The sequence below is a fragment of the Oncorhynchus kisutch genome, linkage group LG2 (genome assembly GCF_002021735.2).
Source record: "Oncorhynchus kisutch isolate 150728-3 linkage group LG2, Okis_V2, whole genome shotgun sequence".
Classification (NCBI taxonomy): Eukaryota; Metazoa; Chordata; class Actinopteri; order Salmoniformes; family Salmonidae; genus Oncorhynchus; species Oncorhynchus kisutch.
The window spans coordinates 14357964-14375247 of NC_034175.2; the positions used below are offsets into that span (position 1 = coordinate 14357964).

The following is a 17284-nucleotide window of genomic DNA, read 5'->3' on the forward strand; positions in this document are numbered from 1 at the left end:
AACCTCTCGGCAACACAAACGCTCGTTGACGCAATAATTGAATTATATAGATTTATTTTGTGACGCGAGCGGTGAAGTCAGGGCATTATACTCAGACGATAAGGAATTCCCTTAGACCACGCCCACATTGTGAAAACAAATTCTTTACCATTGTTAAAGAGCCAACTTTGTTTATTTTTGTTTTGTACAGAAATAAAACATGCTAAAAAGCTGCTGTGTTCAATTGTACATGTAGCCAGGTCAAAAATCACAACCTACTGTTCGCAATGCTCCCATGTCGAGGAAGAGCCCTGTGGCTTCAGGCTATTTGGCGTGGTGAAAGCACTATCACAGTTCGTTTGGAACTCCACTCACTACTTGTAGATGTATAGCGTTGGTCTTGACTAGCTTGATGTTCCTGTCGGACGCTAGCATCATTAAGGGGCATGAGGCAATATTACGTTTTTCTAAGTAGCGAGAACGCTAGGGAGCAGTAATCTTTAGACATGTACATTTTGTAATTGATTAAAACAAGTAGACAAATGCCAAGGTTTTGCTATGAGCCAGGGTCGCAACATTCCAATACCGACTGGGTCTAGCTGCCTTGTACACCTCCCATAGATACATTCAATCCATGCGCTGTAAACCTCTGGTTGGTCCCCGCCAGGCTCTTTGCTTCTCGTTTCTATCCATCCTTCAACCCTCTTTCTACAGTCTCCAAGGGGCAGTGAATTCAGAGTAGGGGAGAGGAGTGCAGTGAGTTGAGTCGAAGTTCCGCATGTACTTCCGTGCCTGAGAAAGGGAGGGAACAAGTGATGGAGATGGGAGGGAAAACAATGAACGAGAGAACATTCCCAATGGAAATCTGTAGATTTGCTTTTGTCTGACTTTAATGGAAGCCCACTCACCTCCTTACCATTTCCATATAAAGGGAATCAAATGTACTTAACAGGCATTAGCCCACCACAGAACAAATGTAGCAGCATTCGCTGTAGTAAATTACTTAAACCACAGAGCCAATAGAAATACATTGCACAGGTGATCTAGTTATTATGGAAACCTCAAGTGTTCTTCAGCATTGGGGGGGGGTGAAGGAGACAAGATGAAAGGCACTGATGGAGGGGGATAGAATGCAAGTTATGTTGTAGAGAGGAGGAACAACGGAAGATGAAAGAAGCAGTTTCTCACCAGGAAAAGAGCCAGTTGCCGTCTTCCCTCCAGTGTCATGTCCTCACCTGACAAAACAGGCAGGAAAAGCTTAAAACCACAACACACAAGTGTTTATATAGGTCTGTGTGTTGTCCTATATTTTTAATCCCATCCCCCATGGGCCTTTTGGTAGGCCGCCATTGTAAATAATAATTTGTTCTTAACAAACTTGCCTTGTTAAATAAAAATAAAAAATATGTATTCACAATCTCAGCAGAGAGCAGTGGTGTGAAAATACTACTTACGTATTTTTGGGGAGTAGCTGTACTTTACTATATGTATTTTTACTCCATACATTTTCCCCCAACACCCAAAAGTACTAGTTACAATTTGAATGCTTAGCAGTACAGGAAAAATGTCCAATTCACACACATCAAGAGAACGTCCCTGGTCATCCCTACTGCCGCTTGTCTGGTGGACTCACTAAACATAAATGCTTCCTTAGACATTTACAGAGTGTTGGAGCTGCCAAAAAAGGAAATTGTGCTGTCTGGTTAGCTAAATATAAGGAATTTGATGTATAGCTTTTACTTTCTCTCAAGTATGACAATTGAGTACTTTTTCCACCTCTGGCAGAGAGTAGTGTCTAAGAGGCAGTAAACAAAGACCATTTGATCATTTGAGGAGCAGTCTTACCAACGCTCCAGGGGAAGAAAACATCTCTCTCCGTCTTATACGACTGCAGAACAGATACACACCAGTCATCATCCACCTCATAGCTACTGTACACCGCTGCCTCTTCTACGTGGTTGGAGGCTGCCAGCCATGCTCTGATGGCCCTGACTCCATCGTCTGTCATCACCTGGGGGTACCTGAAGATATGACATCAGAAAGGGTTTAAAACAAAACACAGTGCTCACTCTGTTCCTAGTGTATGTATACAGTTGAAGTTAGAAGTTTACATACACTTAGGTTGGAGTCATTAAAACTCATTTTTCAACCACTCCACAAACTATAGTTGTCAAGTTGGTTAGGACATCGACTTTGTGCATGACAAGTAATTTTTCCAACAATTGTTTGCAGACAGATTATTTCACTTATAATTCACTGTATCACAATTCCAGTGGGTCAGAAGTTTATATACACCAAGTTGACTGTGCCTTTAAACAGCTTGGAAAATTCCAGAAAATTATGTCATGGCTTTAGAAGCTCCTGATAGGCTAATTGACATAATTTGAGTCAATTGAAGGTGTACCCGTGGATGTATTTCAAGGCCTACCTTCAAACTTTTTGCTTAACATCATGGGAAAATCAAAAGAAATCAACCAAGACCTCAGAACAACAAAAAAAAGTCTGGTTCATCCTTGGGAGCAATTTCCAAACGCCTGAAGGTATCACGTTCATCTGTACAAATATTAGTACGCACGTATAAACACCATGGGACCACGTAGCCGTCGAACCACTCAGAAATTAGACGCGTTCTGTCTCCTAGAGATGAACGTACTTTGGTGCGAAAAGTGCTATCAATTCCAGAACTACAGCAAAGGATCTTGTGAAGATGCTGGAGGAAACCGGTATAAAAGTATCTATCCACAGTAAAACAAGTCCTATATCGACATAACCTGAAAGGCCGCTAAGCAAGGAAGAAGCCACTGCTCCGAAACCTAAAAAAAGCCAGACTACGGTTTGCAACTGCACATAGGGATAAAGATCGTACTTTTTGGAAAAATGTCCTCTGGTCTGATGAAACAAAATAGAGCTGTTTGGCCATAATGACCATTGTTACGTTTGGAGGGAAAAGGCGGAGGCTTGCAAGCCGAAGAACACCATCCCAACCGTGAAGCATGGGGGTGGCAGCATCATGTTGTGGGGGTGCTTTGCTGCAGGAGGGACTGGTGTACTCCACAAAATAGATGGCATCATGAGAATGGAAAATTATGTAGATATATTGAAGCAACATCTCAAGACATCAGTCAGGAAGTTAAAGCTTGGTCGCAAATGGATCTTCCAAATGGACAATGACCCCAAGCACACTTCCAAAGTTGTGGCAAAATGGCTTAAGGACAACAAAGTCAAGGTATTAGAGTGGCCATCACAACACCCTGACCTCAATCCCATAGAACATTTTTGGGCAGAACTGAAAAAGCGTGTGCGAGCAAGGAGGCCTAGAAACCTGACTCAGTTACACCAGCTCTGTCAAGAGGAATGGGCCAAAATGCACACTACTTATTGTGGGAAGCTTGTGGAAGGCTACCCAGAACGTTTGACCCAAGCTAAACAATTTAAAGATAACGCTACCAAATACTAATTGAGTGTATGTAAACTTCTGACCCACTGGGAATGTGATGAAAGGTGAAATAAATCACTATTATTCTGACATGTCACTTTCTTAAAATAAAGTGGTGATCCTAACTGACCTAAGACAGGGAATTTTTACTAGGATTAAATGTCAGGAATTGTGAAAAACTGAGTTTAAATGTATTTGGCTGAGGTGTATGTAAACTTCCGACTTCAACTGTATATAGTACAAGGCAACACAGATGTCTGTGTGAGGTTGTGGATAATCAAGTCTGTAGTGTACAGACATACACAGCCTATGTGAGGTCTTCGAGACAGAGAACCAACCTGAACTGCAGAAGTTTGAGCAGGAGGTTGTTTCCTCTGTTGGACATGATGTCTTCTGGACCCCTGAAACAACAGTCAGTCAGTGAAACCAGCCACTATAGCTATGCGCTGGTAAATCGAGGTTCTCTGAACGGGCTCTAAGTCTTTTTTCATGCCTTCATAGTGACTCACGTGGTGGTAATGATCTCATCTTTGGTTCTTCGGATCAGAAGCACTGGTCCCTGGTACCTAAGGAAGAACTCTTGAGTGTTATAGGGTCATAAAATACTCAGAACCTCCCATCTTCCCTTAGGGTAAACAGCACCCCTTTTTGATTTGAACAAAACCTCCCATACACATTTGCCCATTGTAGAAGTGCTCAGAAATGGTCCTTTTGGACCTGAATGTGAAGATATTAGGTACTCAAAGTTGACCTATTTTGCATATCCCACCATACCATCACTGGAAAAGATAGTTGTAATCAATTAAAAGCTTTATCAAACTATTTTATTATTTTTTGTCGTCATTTTAACCTTAAACACAATTATCTAAAAACTTGTAAACTCTTTTGTTCTTCATATTTGCATGTTTTAGCTTATACCCTACTTTACATCTGATGTTCCAGGCTGCATCACATCTGGCCGTGATTGGGAGTCCCATAGGGCATCGCACAATTGGCCCAGCATCGTCCAGGTCTGCCCAGGGTAGGCCATCATTGTAAATAAGAATTTGTTCTTAACTGACTTGCCTAGTTAAATAAAAGGTTAAATGAATTAATACAAAAAAATAGTGCCCGGTTGGGACAATGTGTTCGAATACAGTAGTGGTCACGATACCAGAATTTTGACTTCAATACAGATACCAGGACTAGTATCACGATACTCAACACCAACCAAATGAATGTTAGCCAGTCACAGAATGGCACTTGATCCAGACAAACTCAGCTACTGACTGCTCTGTTCAATCGTTGAGCATCTTTTAAATTCAATATCATTAGATTTGAACGTTTTTACAACAGCATTTTTCAGAGACTGTATAATTGATGAATTAATCCATACATAGCAATCAATTTTACTTAGTTTTTACGCATCTATTTACATAACAGTAATTTATTTGAATGGTTAATCTCTATTGATAAACTGGGTAAATCAAGTTGTAGCCTATACAGTCTCCAAAACATTCAGAACACCTTCCTAATATTGAGTTATCCCCCCCCCCGTTTTCCCTCAGAACAGACTCAATTCATCAGGGCATGGACTCTATAAGGTATCGAAATTGTTCCACAGGGATGCTGGCCCGTGTTGATTCCAATGCTTCCCACAGTTGTTTCAAGTTGGCTGGATGTCCTTTGTGTGGTGGACCATTCTTGACACACATGGGAAACTGTTGAGCGTGGAAAAACCCAGCAGTGTTGCAGTTCTTGACACACTCAAACCGGTGCACCTGGTACCTACTACCATACCCCGTTCAAAGGAAGTTCAATCTTTTGTCTTTCCCATTCACCCTCTGAATAGCACACATACACAATCCATGTCTCAAGGCTTAAAAATCCTTCTTTAACCTGTCTCCTACCTTTCATCTACACTGATTGAAGTGGATTTAACAAGTGACATCAATAAGGAATCGTAGCTTTCACCTGGTCACTCATGGAAAGAGCAGGTGTTCCTAATGTTTTGTACACAATACAGGTGTATGCATATTTAATAGGAGTGAGTGCCTACATTGAGTTGAGCTTGTTTTGGCTGATTTCACGGGGCTACAGATGACAGTTTCCCTCCCATTTGGGACTTATTTTATTGTACTGATCAACAACATTTGCATAGAAGTAGCTTATTTGATAAAACTGCGCGCTGTGCCACAAGAGAGAGGGGAGGGGGGCGGCCCGTCGAAGCCATATTAGCACACCATTCAGTTCGCTGAGGCAATAGATCATCCTTGGGAGAGACGTGCCTTTGCATTAGCTGCGCTGATCTGCGAGTCAGATTTGACAGAAGTACCGAATGTAACAAATTCTAGTACCAAACCATTTTTTTCATGTTCTAGTATTGAAAAAGTACAGAAGTTTCATTATAAACTGGGTGGGTCAGGCCCCGATGTCGATCGGCTGACTACCATGGGTAAGACAAAATATTTATTTTTACTGCTCTAATTACGTTGGTAATCTGTTGAAAATAGCAATATGGCACCTCGGGAGGGGGGGAATATATGTCTAATATACCACAGCTAAGGGCTGTGTCAGGCACTCAGCATTACGTTGTGCATAAGAACAGCCCTTAGCCGTGGTATATTACTACACCCGCTCGTACCTTATAAGCATAACATGCAACACAAGAATGCAGGGTTGGTGTCATGTTTTGGCTGTTAAATGCACACACAAAAAAGTGAATACAATGGAAATGTCAACTTTCAAATGGTACCACAAAGACGGTTGTTGGTCCACACAGAATGTTGACTTGAATGGGAATATCTGTTTTAAATGACTGTCAATCCTCCATAGAAAACCTATAGAAATATAGATAATAGAATATATGACCATTAATGTTAACATTCAACGGTGGGCCATCTGTGGTAGTAATTAGAAGTTAAAATGTCAATGGTGTAACAGCTAAATTGCAGTGGTCTGAAGGGATAGGTCCACCCTATTAATTATATGACTATGATTAAAATGACACCCACCCTGTATTCAAGATCAAGAGCATGTTGTGTTTCAACTGATGGCAGACACAACAAAAATATATATGTAAAATAGGGTCTAAGCTAATTGATCATTGAGATTAAAGGTAGCATAAACGTAACATGGATTTGCATTAGAATGCACATCAAAAGTCCCAATGCAAACTTACACCTCACTTTTCTATTTTTGAAGTTATTACATAAAACCGATCAGTGTTCCGAAGAATGCTGAAGTCATGAAGGAAAATGTTTTTCCGGAGTGTGATGTAATTTGGAGGACCCGGCAAGCCAGCCTACTCCCTATTATATTAAGATACTTAGGTGCCGATATGTATTGCGATTCGATGTTCCAAACATATTGCTCACCATGTCTGCTGCAGAGGTACAAGAGAGAGCCATGAGAAAACGAAATTTGATCAGTCATGGAAATAGTAATAACTAAATTGTCTCCATATTTAAAAAATAATGTGGAAACCAAGCTATGAAGGAAAAATACTGGAGTTTTGGTGCAGATACAGCCAACTAACGCAAAAATATTGCAACTTTGTCAAAACAATACATTGTAAAAACGTTTTTATTCTCAAAATGTAACTATTGATTCCCCCAATCATCATCACTCTTAGCCCTATCTGCCTGCTAACATTACGTTAGCACTGTATGAGTAAACCAGTTGATACCAACACCTAGCTTACAGCTACATGAAAGTAGAACAACTTTTTGAAACTACATAACGCCAACCAGCTATCATTAGCTATTTAGCCAACTAGCCATTAGCCTAGCCAACCACCATGGTTATGGTCAGCAAGCTAGAGCCCAACTACTGGAGACCAGCTAGAGCAAAACTAAAACATAACCACAGATTAAAAGCAGAAACTTGATGGTTGTGACCCATCCGATGGTAAAAGAGTGCCGGCTGAGTTAGCTACCAAAGCTAAGGGGAGGTGGGAGCTTCACCAGGGCGAAATCCAAAATAGATAACGTTAGATTCCATATCAGTCAGCTAGTGCGCTTGCACTAAGCCAATGTGGAAAAAGTTTCAAAACTCCCGTAGCTTACTTCACAGAACATGGTGAAAAGTTTACAAAATAAAAAGTACAACAGACACGGTACTTCACAATTAGAGCAAGCAGGTAGGAGTTTTTTTTGTTTTGAGCCCAAGGCAAGAAATCACCAGAGCCTGCCATAGTAACGGGTTCCCACTAGATAACACAGCCACAAAGTCTGAATAGCATGAGTGGCGGCTAACGTTAGCCAGATGGAGATAGCTACCGAGCTAGAATACGAACTCTGTAGCAGAGTACATCCTCCATATGACGTTGAGAATAGTTTAGAAGTTATCCGGAAATAAATTAAATATGTAATAACTTAAAAACATAACTACATATAACGAGATCATGACCTACAACTAAGCCTTTGACCACACTTGTTACGTTGGTAAGTAAAAACTCACGCTCCTACCCTTAAAAAAAAAAAAGGGGGGGGGTGAAACATCTAGAATTTGTACAATAGTTTGACAACCCTGTTTTTATGCTTTTAATTGATATCGAACCCAACTGTTTACCTTTTCCAGTGATGAAGACATGGCTATCTGATGGTATGGTGGGGTATGCAAAATAGGTCAACTTTATTCTCCTGAACGTTTTGTCATTCAGTTCCAAAAAGTCCCTTTCTGACCATTTCTTCCATGGGTAATATACGGAAAGTTTTGTTCAAATCAAATGGGATGCTGTCAAAAAGTGATTCAATTCAAATAGATTTACCCCATATTTTCCATGGATATGTTTGTGTCAGTCACACACACGCAAAGTGTTTGTGTGAGTAAAGAGTGTTGCACTTACTTGCAGAGCTGATCTGCGCTGTTGAGGTTCATGTACTGCCTGACTGTATGTGTCACCAGCGGCCCTGAAGCACACAATTTTCATTGTCAGATCCTGAACCAAACACAGCCCTTACAAATAGACACACCTCAGGCCTTTAGGAGATGCTCTTATCCAGAGTGACTATTCACTTCTTAAAGAATATATCTCATAATAGGAAAAAAAGTGTCATCCAAAGACATAATACATTTCTGTTTATATGACATCATTGGTCTTTTCCACGCCTTGACCTATGACCCCTGCGCGAGACTCACTCCAGCTGTCGGGCATGACCTTGAGGGCCAGAGGCAGCAGGTCATCAAAGGATGCATCCAACACCAGCGCTTGGATCTCTGGATAGGACATCACCGCCCAACTGGCTGAGAGAGAGAAATATATAGACAGAGAAAAGGAAGTATGAGAGGGGAGGAGGAGAGAGAAGGGAGAAGAATGGGGAGAGAGAAGTGTGAGATGGAGAGAAAATGATGGGGGGGGGGGAGAAATAAAGTGGTGCTTACAGTATGTTGGTGAAATTGGTCAACTCATTCCCACAACAAACTAGGGCCAGACAAACTGCATATACCAGTAGGGTCCATACCTGTGAATCCCCCTATGGACCAGGCATACACCACTATTTCACTGAGCTGGAAGCCCAGCTTGTGCACTGCAAACTGGATCACTACATCCATGGCATTGGCCTCGTTCTGGGGGAACGGTACACCCTGAGAGAAATAAGGGAGTGGATTGGGGAACGAAGAGTTATTGTTTTACATTTACTTTCACGTCAATGCACATTTTGAGACGGAAACAAATCTGCTGCTAACAGACATTTTAGTAATTTAGCAGGCGCTCTTATCAACTCACAGTCGTGAGTGGATACATTTTTCCTACATTTACTTGCTGGTCCCCTGTGGGAATCGAGCCCAAAACCCTGTGTCTTCCAACATTCTCCAAGAATGACCCGTGTAGACAAACCAGACTTTCCACATAAGACAAACTTGCCTAATAATGCCATTGAAACATGCTGGTAAGTTCATACAAAAGCGTGATGGGGAAGAGCGAGGGACACTAAGGCTTACCGTGCTTCCTGCAAAGCCAGGGTGGTTCCAGCCAAGCACTGAGTATCCACCTGCAACACAAACAGACAAATAGTTTTATACTGCTCTAGTTTGAATTTAACAGGTTATGGGAATATGTTAACAACCATGTATGAACAGTGATCTTTACCACAAAGGGAGGGAGGAAGGAAGGATGGTAAAGTAAGATGAGAGGTAGGAACAAAAAAATAAAGTATTTCTAATGTGTAAAAATAGTCTCAGACAGAGGTTCCTTACCTTCCAATGGAGTGTTCATACAGCCCACCTCATAGAAGCCTGCGTTCCCCTCACAGCAGATCACCTACATCAGGACATACAGCAAACACTACAGACCTCACATGGAACCATGGGTAATGTAGTTCTGATGGTTCATAGAGCATGTCCTTACCAGAGTCTGTCCGTGCTGTCCTTCGTCTCTCCTGCGGTCCACAAACATGGTATCAATCTCATTCCCATCACACGCCACCAGCTTGTTCCTCTGGCCCTCACACTGCACACAAAGAGAGGGAGGGAGGTACAGAAATGGCTCGGAAGAGAGAAACTTAAGCAGGTTTATAAGTGAAAGGTTTTCCCCTACAGACAATACACCATAATGACAAAGCAAAAACAGGTTTTAGAAATGTTTGCAAATTTATAAAAATAAATAACTGAAATATTACATCTACATAAATATTCAGACCCTTTACTCAGTGCTTTGTTGAAGCACCTTTGGCAGAGATTACAGCCTTCAGTCTTCTTGGGTATGACGCTACAATCTTGGCATACCTGTATTTGGAGAGTTTCTCCTATTCTTCTCTGCAGATCCTCTCAAGATCTGTCAGGTTGGATGGGGAGTTTCGCTGCACAGCTATTATTAGGTCTCTCCAGAGATGTTTGATCAGGTTCAAGTCCGGGCTCCCGCTGGCCCGCTCACTGACATTGAGACTTGTCCCGAAGCCACTACTGCGTTGTCTTGGCTGTGTGCTTAGGGTCATTGTCCTGTTGAAAGGTGAACCGTCATCCCAGTCGGAGATTCTGAGTGCTCCAGCACTCTGGAGCAGGTTTTCATCAAGGATCTCTCTGTACTTTGCTCCCTTCATCTTTCCCTCGATCCTAATTAGTTTCCCAGTCCCTGCCGCTGAAAAACATCCCCACAGCATGATAATGCCACCACCATGCTTAACCGTTGGGATGGTGCCCGATTTCCTCCATACACGATGCTTGGCATTCAGGCCAAAGTGTTCAATCTGGTTTGATCAGACCAGAGAATCTTGCTTGTCATGGTCTGAGAGTCCTTTAGGTCCATTTTGGAAAATCCAAGCGGGCTGTCATGTGCTTTTTGCTGAAGAATGGCTTCCGTCTGGCCACTCTACCAGAAAGGCCTGATTGGTATAGTGTACAGAGATGGTTGTCCTTCTAGAAGGTTCTCCCATCTCCACAGAGGAACTCTAGAGATGTCAGTGATCACTGTCAGTGATCATTGGTTTCTTGGTCACCTCCCTGAACCAAGGTCCTTCTCTTAGGGGTTCCAAACTTTTTCCATTTAAGAATGATGGAGGTCACTGTGTTATTGGGGACCTTCAATGCTGCAGAAATGTTTTGTTTTTTGGTACCCTTCCCCAGATCTGTTTCTCTACACAATCCTGTCTCAGAGCTTGACAGACAATTCTTTGTTTTTGCTCTGATGTGCACTGTCAACTGTGGGACCTTATATAGACAGGTTTGTGCATTTCCAAATCATGTCCAATCAATTGAATTTATCACAGATGGACTCCAATCAAGTTGTAGAAACATCAAGGATGATTAATGGAAACAGGATGCACCGGAGCTCAATTTTGAGTCCCATAGCAAAAGGTCTGAATACTAAAAATCTGTCATTATGTGTAGATTTATAACAAAATGTGGAAAAAGGGGTCTGTATATTTCCAAATACACTGTATATGAATACATTAACTATTGTAAATGAATGTAACCTGACCCTACTGTGGGGTGTGTGTGGTGACTCACCTCTTCTATAAGTCTAGCCTGGCCCTGTTGTAGCATGGGTCTCATAGCCCTTTGCAGTAGGAATACAGACCCAGGGTACAGCATCCTCCTCCCAAATGAGTGGGCAATCAGAAAACTAGAGAGGAGAAAGAGAGAGGGGAGAGAAGAGTTCAAATCAGTGGGCTAGCAGGCAGTAATGTAATATCAATCAAATATACCAAGCCTGCCTGCTATAACAGTGTGATGCAGAGAAACAGCGATCAAAACAGTAGTTGTAGTTAGTTACATTATGCCCTGTGTAGTACGATATCTGACTATGTTGCATGGTAGTGTGGTATATTATAGTCTATGGAGTGTTTATACCGATGTGGCATGGTAGAATATAGTGTATTTGGTTTAGTACCTGACGATGTGGTATGGTAGAATATAGTGTATTTGGTTTAGTACCTGACGCTGTGGTAGAATAGTGTATTTAGTTTAGTACCTGACGATGTGGTATGGTAGAATATAGTGCATTTAGTTTAGTACCTGATTATGTGGTATGGTAGAATATAGTGCATTTAGTTTAGTACCTGACGATGTGGTAGAATATAGTGCATTTAGTTTAGTACCTGACAATGTGGTAGAATATAGTGCATTTAGTTTAGTACCTGACGATGTGGTAGAATATAGTGCATTTAGTTTAGTACCTGACGATGTGGTAGAATATAGTGCATTTAGTTTAGTACCTGACGATGTGGTATGGTAGAATATAGTGTATTTAGTTTAGTACCTGACAATGTGGTAGAATATAGTGCATTTAGTTTAGTACCTGACGATGTGGTAGAATATAGTGCATTTAGTTTAGTACCTGACGATGTGGTAGAATATAGTGCATTTAGTTTAGTACCTGACGATGTGGTAGAATATAGTGTATTTAGTTTAGTACCTGACGATGTGGTATGGTAGAATATAGTGCATTTAGTTTAGTACCTGACGATGTGGTAGAATATAGTGCATTTAGTTTAGTACCTGACAATGTGGTAGAATATAGTGCGTTTAGTACCTGACGATGTGGTAGAATATAGTGCATTTAGTTTAGTACCTGACGATGTGGTAGAATATAGTGCATTTAGTTTAGTACCTGACGATGTGGTAGAATATAGTGCATTTAGTTTAGTACCTGACGATGTGGTAGAATATAGTGTATTTAGTTTAGTACCTGACGATGTGGTATGGTAGAATATAGTGTATTTAGTTTAGTACCTGACGATGTGGTAGAATATAGTGTATTTAGTTTAGTACCTGATTATGTGGTATGGTAGAATATAGTGCATTTAGTTTAGTACCTGACGATGTGGTAGAATATAGTGCATTTAGTTTAGCACCTGACAATGTGGCAGAATAGTGTATTTAGTTTAGTACCTGATTATGTGGTATGGTAGAATATAGTGTATTTAGTTTAGTACCTGATTATGTGGTATGGTAGAATATAGTGCATTTAGTTTAGTACCTGACGATGTGGTATGGTAGAATATAGTGCATTTAGTTTAGTACCCGACGATGTGGTATGGTAGAATATAGTGCATTTAGTTTAGTACCTGACGATGTGGTAGAATATAGTGCATTTAGTTTAGTACCTGACGATGTGGTAGAATATAGTGCATTTAGTTTAGTACCTGATTATGTGGTATGGTAGAATATAGTGCATTTAGTTTAGTACCTGATTATGTGGCATGGTAGAATATAGTGCATTTAGTTTAGTACCTGATTATGTCGCATGGTGGTATATAGTGCATTTAGTTTAGTACCTGACGATGTGGTAGAATATAATGCATTTCCACTGAACAAAAATATAGAAAGCAACATGTAAGGTCTTGTTTCCATGTTTCATGAGCTGAAATAAAAGATCCCAGAAATGTTCCATACTTACAAAAAGCTTCTCTCTCTAATTTTCTGGACAAATTTGTTGACATCCCTGTTCGTGAGCATTTCTCCTTTGCCAAGATAATCCATCCACCTGACAGGTGTGTTATATCAAGAAGCTGATGAAACAGCATGATCATTACACAGGTGCAACTTGTTGTGTGGACTTTTATTGTCCCCAGTACACAACGCCACAGATGTCAAGTTGAGGGAACGTGCAATTGGCATGCCGACTAAAGGGATTTACACCAGAGTGGTAACCAGAGAATGTTAATTTAGCGATAATATTGAAATGGAAGGAGTATCAGTCCACTGCAAATCTACCAAGACCTGGCCGTCCCTCTAAACTTTCAGCTCATACAAGGAGAAGACTGATCAGAGATGCAGCCAAGAGGCCCATGATCACTCTGGATGAACTGCAGAGATCTACAGCTGAGGTGGGAGACTCTGTCCATAGGACAACAATCAGTCGTATATTGCACAAATCTGGCCTTTGTGGAAGAGTGGCAAGAAGAAAGCCATTTCTTAAAGATATCCATAAAAAGTGTAGTTTAAAGTTTGCCACAAGCCACCTGGGAGACACACCAAACATGTGGAAGAAGGTGCTCTGGTCAGATGAAACCAAAATGGAACTTTTTGGCAACAATGCAAAACGTTATGTTTGGCGTAAAAGCAACACAGCTCATCACCCTGAACACACCATCCCCACTGTCAAACATGGTGGTGGCAGCATCATGGTTTGGGCCTGCTTTTCTTCAGCAGGGACAGGGAAGATGGTTAAAATTGATGGGAAGATGGATGGAACCAAATACAGGACCATTCTGGAAGAAAACCTGATGGAGTCTGCAAAAGACCTGAGACTGGGACGGACATTTGTCTTCCAACAAGACAATGATCCAAAACATAAAGCAAAATCTACAATGGAATGGTTCAAAAATAAACATATCCAGGTGTTAGAATGGCCAAGTCAAAGTCCAGACCTGAATCCAATCGAGAATCTGTGGAAAGAACTGAAAACTGCTCTCCATCCAACCTCACTGAGCTCGAGCTGTTTTGCAAGGAGGAATGGGAAAAAATGTCAGTCTCTCGATGTGCAAAACTGATAGAGACATACCCCAAGCGACTTACAGCTGTAATCGCAGCAAAAGGTGGCACTACAAAGTATTAACTTAAGGGGGGTGAATAATTTTGCACGCCCAATTTTTCAGTTTTTGATTTGTTAAAAATGTTTGCAATATCCAATAAATGTCGTTCCACTTCATGATTGTGTCCCACTTGTTGTTGATTCTTCACAAAAAATACAGTTTTATATCTTTATGTTTGAAGCCTGAAATGTGGCAAAAGGTCGCAAAGTTCAAGGGGGCCGAATACTTTCGCAAGGCACTGTACCTGACAATATGGCATGGTAGAGTACAGTGTGTTGTGGGTATTTTAGTCTGTTTATACCTGGCAATATGGCATGGTAGAATACAGTGTGTTGTGGGTATTTTAGTCTGTTTATACCTGGCAATATGGCATGGTAGAATACAAGTAACTCCAATGTTGTCAACATCTTCCCTGAACACTGCATATTTTAACCTTACAAATAGATAAACATCTTAGTTAGCTACCTTGCCAACCTTAGCCGTTTGATCCCTGGTTCATTTAACGAGGGAATCATTGTATAAAGAAAATATTTAGTTGTAATTGTAATGTTGCAGGGTGGACAAACCATCCTCCATCCTCTATTGTAGTCGGTCTATACCTGACGATGTGGCATGGTAGAGTGCGTAAAGAGTTGAGCACGCTGTCTGCTGCCCCTCTCAGTTTGGGCTCTGGCTTCAGTAGAGACACTCCTGTCTTGGACAGCAGCTTCCTGTTAGAAGGGACATTTAACAAGTGGATATAGAGCCTTACTCTCAAATCATAACCCAGACACAGTCATCCTGTTTACATTTACTGTACCACATTGTGTATTTCATACCAAAAAAATACAATCACAGTGTAAAAATTAACACACATGTAAAAGGTTCACATCAATACGCAAATTACACACACAACTCACGGATTGCTAACTTCTTCCCAGCTGAAGTCTGCCGGCCAGTGAGAGAAGTCAAAATCATAGCAGGCCAGCTTTTTCTACAGACAGAACATTAAAAATTAGTGATCAGGAATAATATGTTTCTTTAATTTAAGATTGACAACCACTAGCAAAACAGGCCTGAGAATACTATCAAATGACATATAGGGTACTGGTTAGACATCACACACCATATGGGGATGTGTCTCAGGTGTCATTTGAGACGCAGCCCAGCTGTTGCCATAGCAGTGTTACCTTGTTGCTAGGCGTGTGGTTCTTCCTGGTTTCCTCCAGAATGGAGATGAACTGTTGATACTCCGAGTTCCTCCACCGTCCCCAACCTGAGAGAGAGAGGGAAAGGGAGAGAGAAGCAGAGAGTCTCAGGGGTGTACTTAGTGTACCTGATAGACCCACACCTTGTGAGGGAGTCAGTGTGTGAAATCTTAACCCCACAGGAATGCAATCGTAGTTACCGGTAGACTAGTCACACACAATCCAATGTCTGTGTAGCAGACGAAGAACACCAGACACTACATTCTCTACAATTAGGTTTTGAGATATTAACATATTTTATGGGGAGATAAAAATCCATTGAACACAGGGGATTTCTCAAACCAGACCAATCCAGGAAGAGCAATACAAGTTCAGTAAAAAGAGGGGTAAAGTTCTCACCTCTCAGACAGGCAACTCCCAGCAGACAAACCATTACTGTTCCCACATACTGACTGACTGGGACCAGCTTACTGCTGCAGATGTACCCTGAAACACACAGCAACAGTTTGGCCTACGAACACCACACAAACAATTAGGCTAGTAATACCCATTTGCTCCCCCTTTCTTGCACTCATTCGCAATCAAGCATGCACACATGTCCTACGTCAAACCATATCACCACTAGCCAGTACCAATACTTACCTACTACACTACAGCTGGGTGGTATTGATAGTTAAACCCAATAAGAGCTTTACTACTGCATGATCCATTTTTATTACCTTTCATATCGCATGAGTGAACACACACATTACCTTTTCTGTAAAGGTAGCAGAGGAGGAGAGGGGAGCTGTAGTATGACAGAGACCACAAAGCTGACGCCTGGAGGGAGAACACACAAGAGAACAGTTACATCTCAACACAAAGTATGAGAATGTATAGACTACCTGTATAGCTATGCGAGTGTGCTACTTGTCTTTACTTGTGGCTTCAGTTTATGCAAAAACGAAGATCAAAGGTTGTGTAGGCCACTGCATGTAATAGTAAAATATAGTTTATTCTCTAGCTAATCAAAACAGAGTCATAATCAACAATTAGATACAACTTGTGGTAACTTGCTAGTTATATACTGACCCATCCGAGGATGCTGTCAGTGTGTTTCTCCAGGCTCTTGGGTTGATAAGTCCATCCCTGGGGTTGTAAGAGAAGGGGAAAGTAGTTAGCTGCTAAATGCGTGGTGACTTGCCAAGCCAGCTATGGATAAGTGCAATGATCTCCCTGCCTAGCTAGTACAGCTAACGTTAGCTACCCTGCATAGCTAACAGTGACTTAGGTTACGTGCTTGCTAGCATGCTCACCTGCAACAACGCAAAGATAGCCATTATACTTGATTCTCTTGGTATCTAGCTGAACATTCCCAAATGTGTTAACTATGCATACATATTCATATTGTCACCTCTGTCATTCAGTGACTGACAGCAGTTTCAATAACACTTCCTGACCGGAGCGCGAACTAGTGCTAGCGTCGACCAAAGTTACATTCCTATTTCTTGCTGGGTCGGTCACAAACACAAGCACGGTATCTGCCGTGAGCTTACCCTCCTCCCTGCTCTTCCTTCGGTTCGGGACTCCCCCTGTGAACGGTGCACTCTCTGGAGATGAGGCCCCAAAAAGCAGCGGATCCACATCCAGCCGGCCATTCTTCCTCTGGTAGCTACGGCAGCCGACACAGGACGTAAATTCCAGACATACAAAGTGCAAGCGTTTTCTTCTTCGGTATAATAGCG

General features: G+C 41.5%; 1 protein-coding gene across 1 annotated transcript; it reads right to left on the reverse strand.

Moving 5' to 3' along the window:
* Positions 1-37: 37 nt before the first annotated feature.
* Positions 38-17284, reverse strand: LOC109907796 (phosphatidylserine lipase ABHD16A). Its single transcript, XM_020506024.2, has 19 exons — positions 17096-17284; positions 16632-16688; positions 16313-16379; positions 15960-16046; positions 15543-15628; positions 15273-15346; positions 14973-15083; positions 11345-11459; positions 9747-9848; positions 9596-9659; positions 9341-9390; positions 8860-8983; positions 8537-8641; positions 8244-8307; positions 3925-3981; positions 3754-3816; positions 1825-2000; positions 1168-1214; positions 38-771 (listed from the first exon to the last, which is right to left on the reverse strand). Exons 1-19 carry the CDS (start codon positions 17195-17197, stop codon positions 688-690), a joined length of 1635 nt encoding a protein of 544 aa, XP_020361613.2. The 5' UTR covers positions 17198-17284; the 3' UTR covers positions 38-687.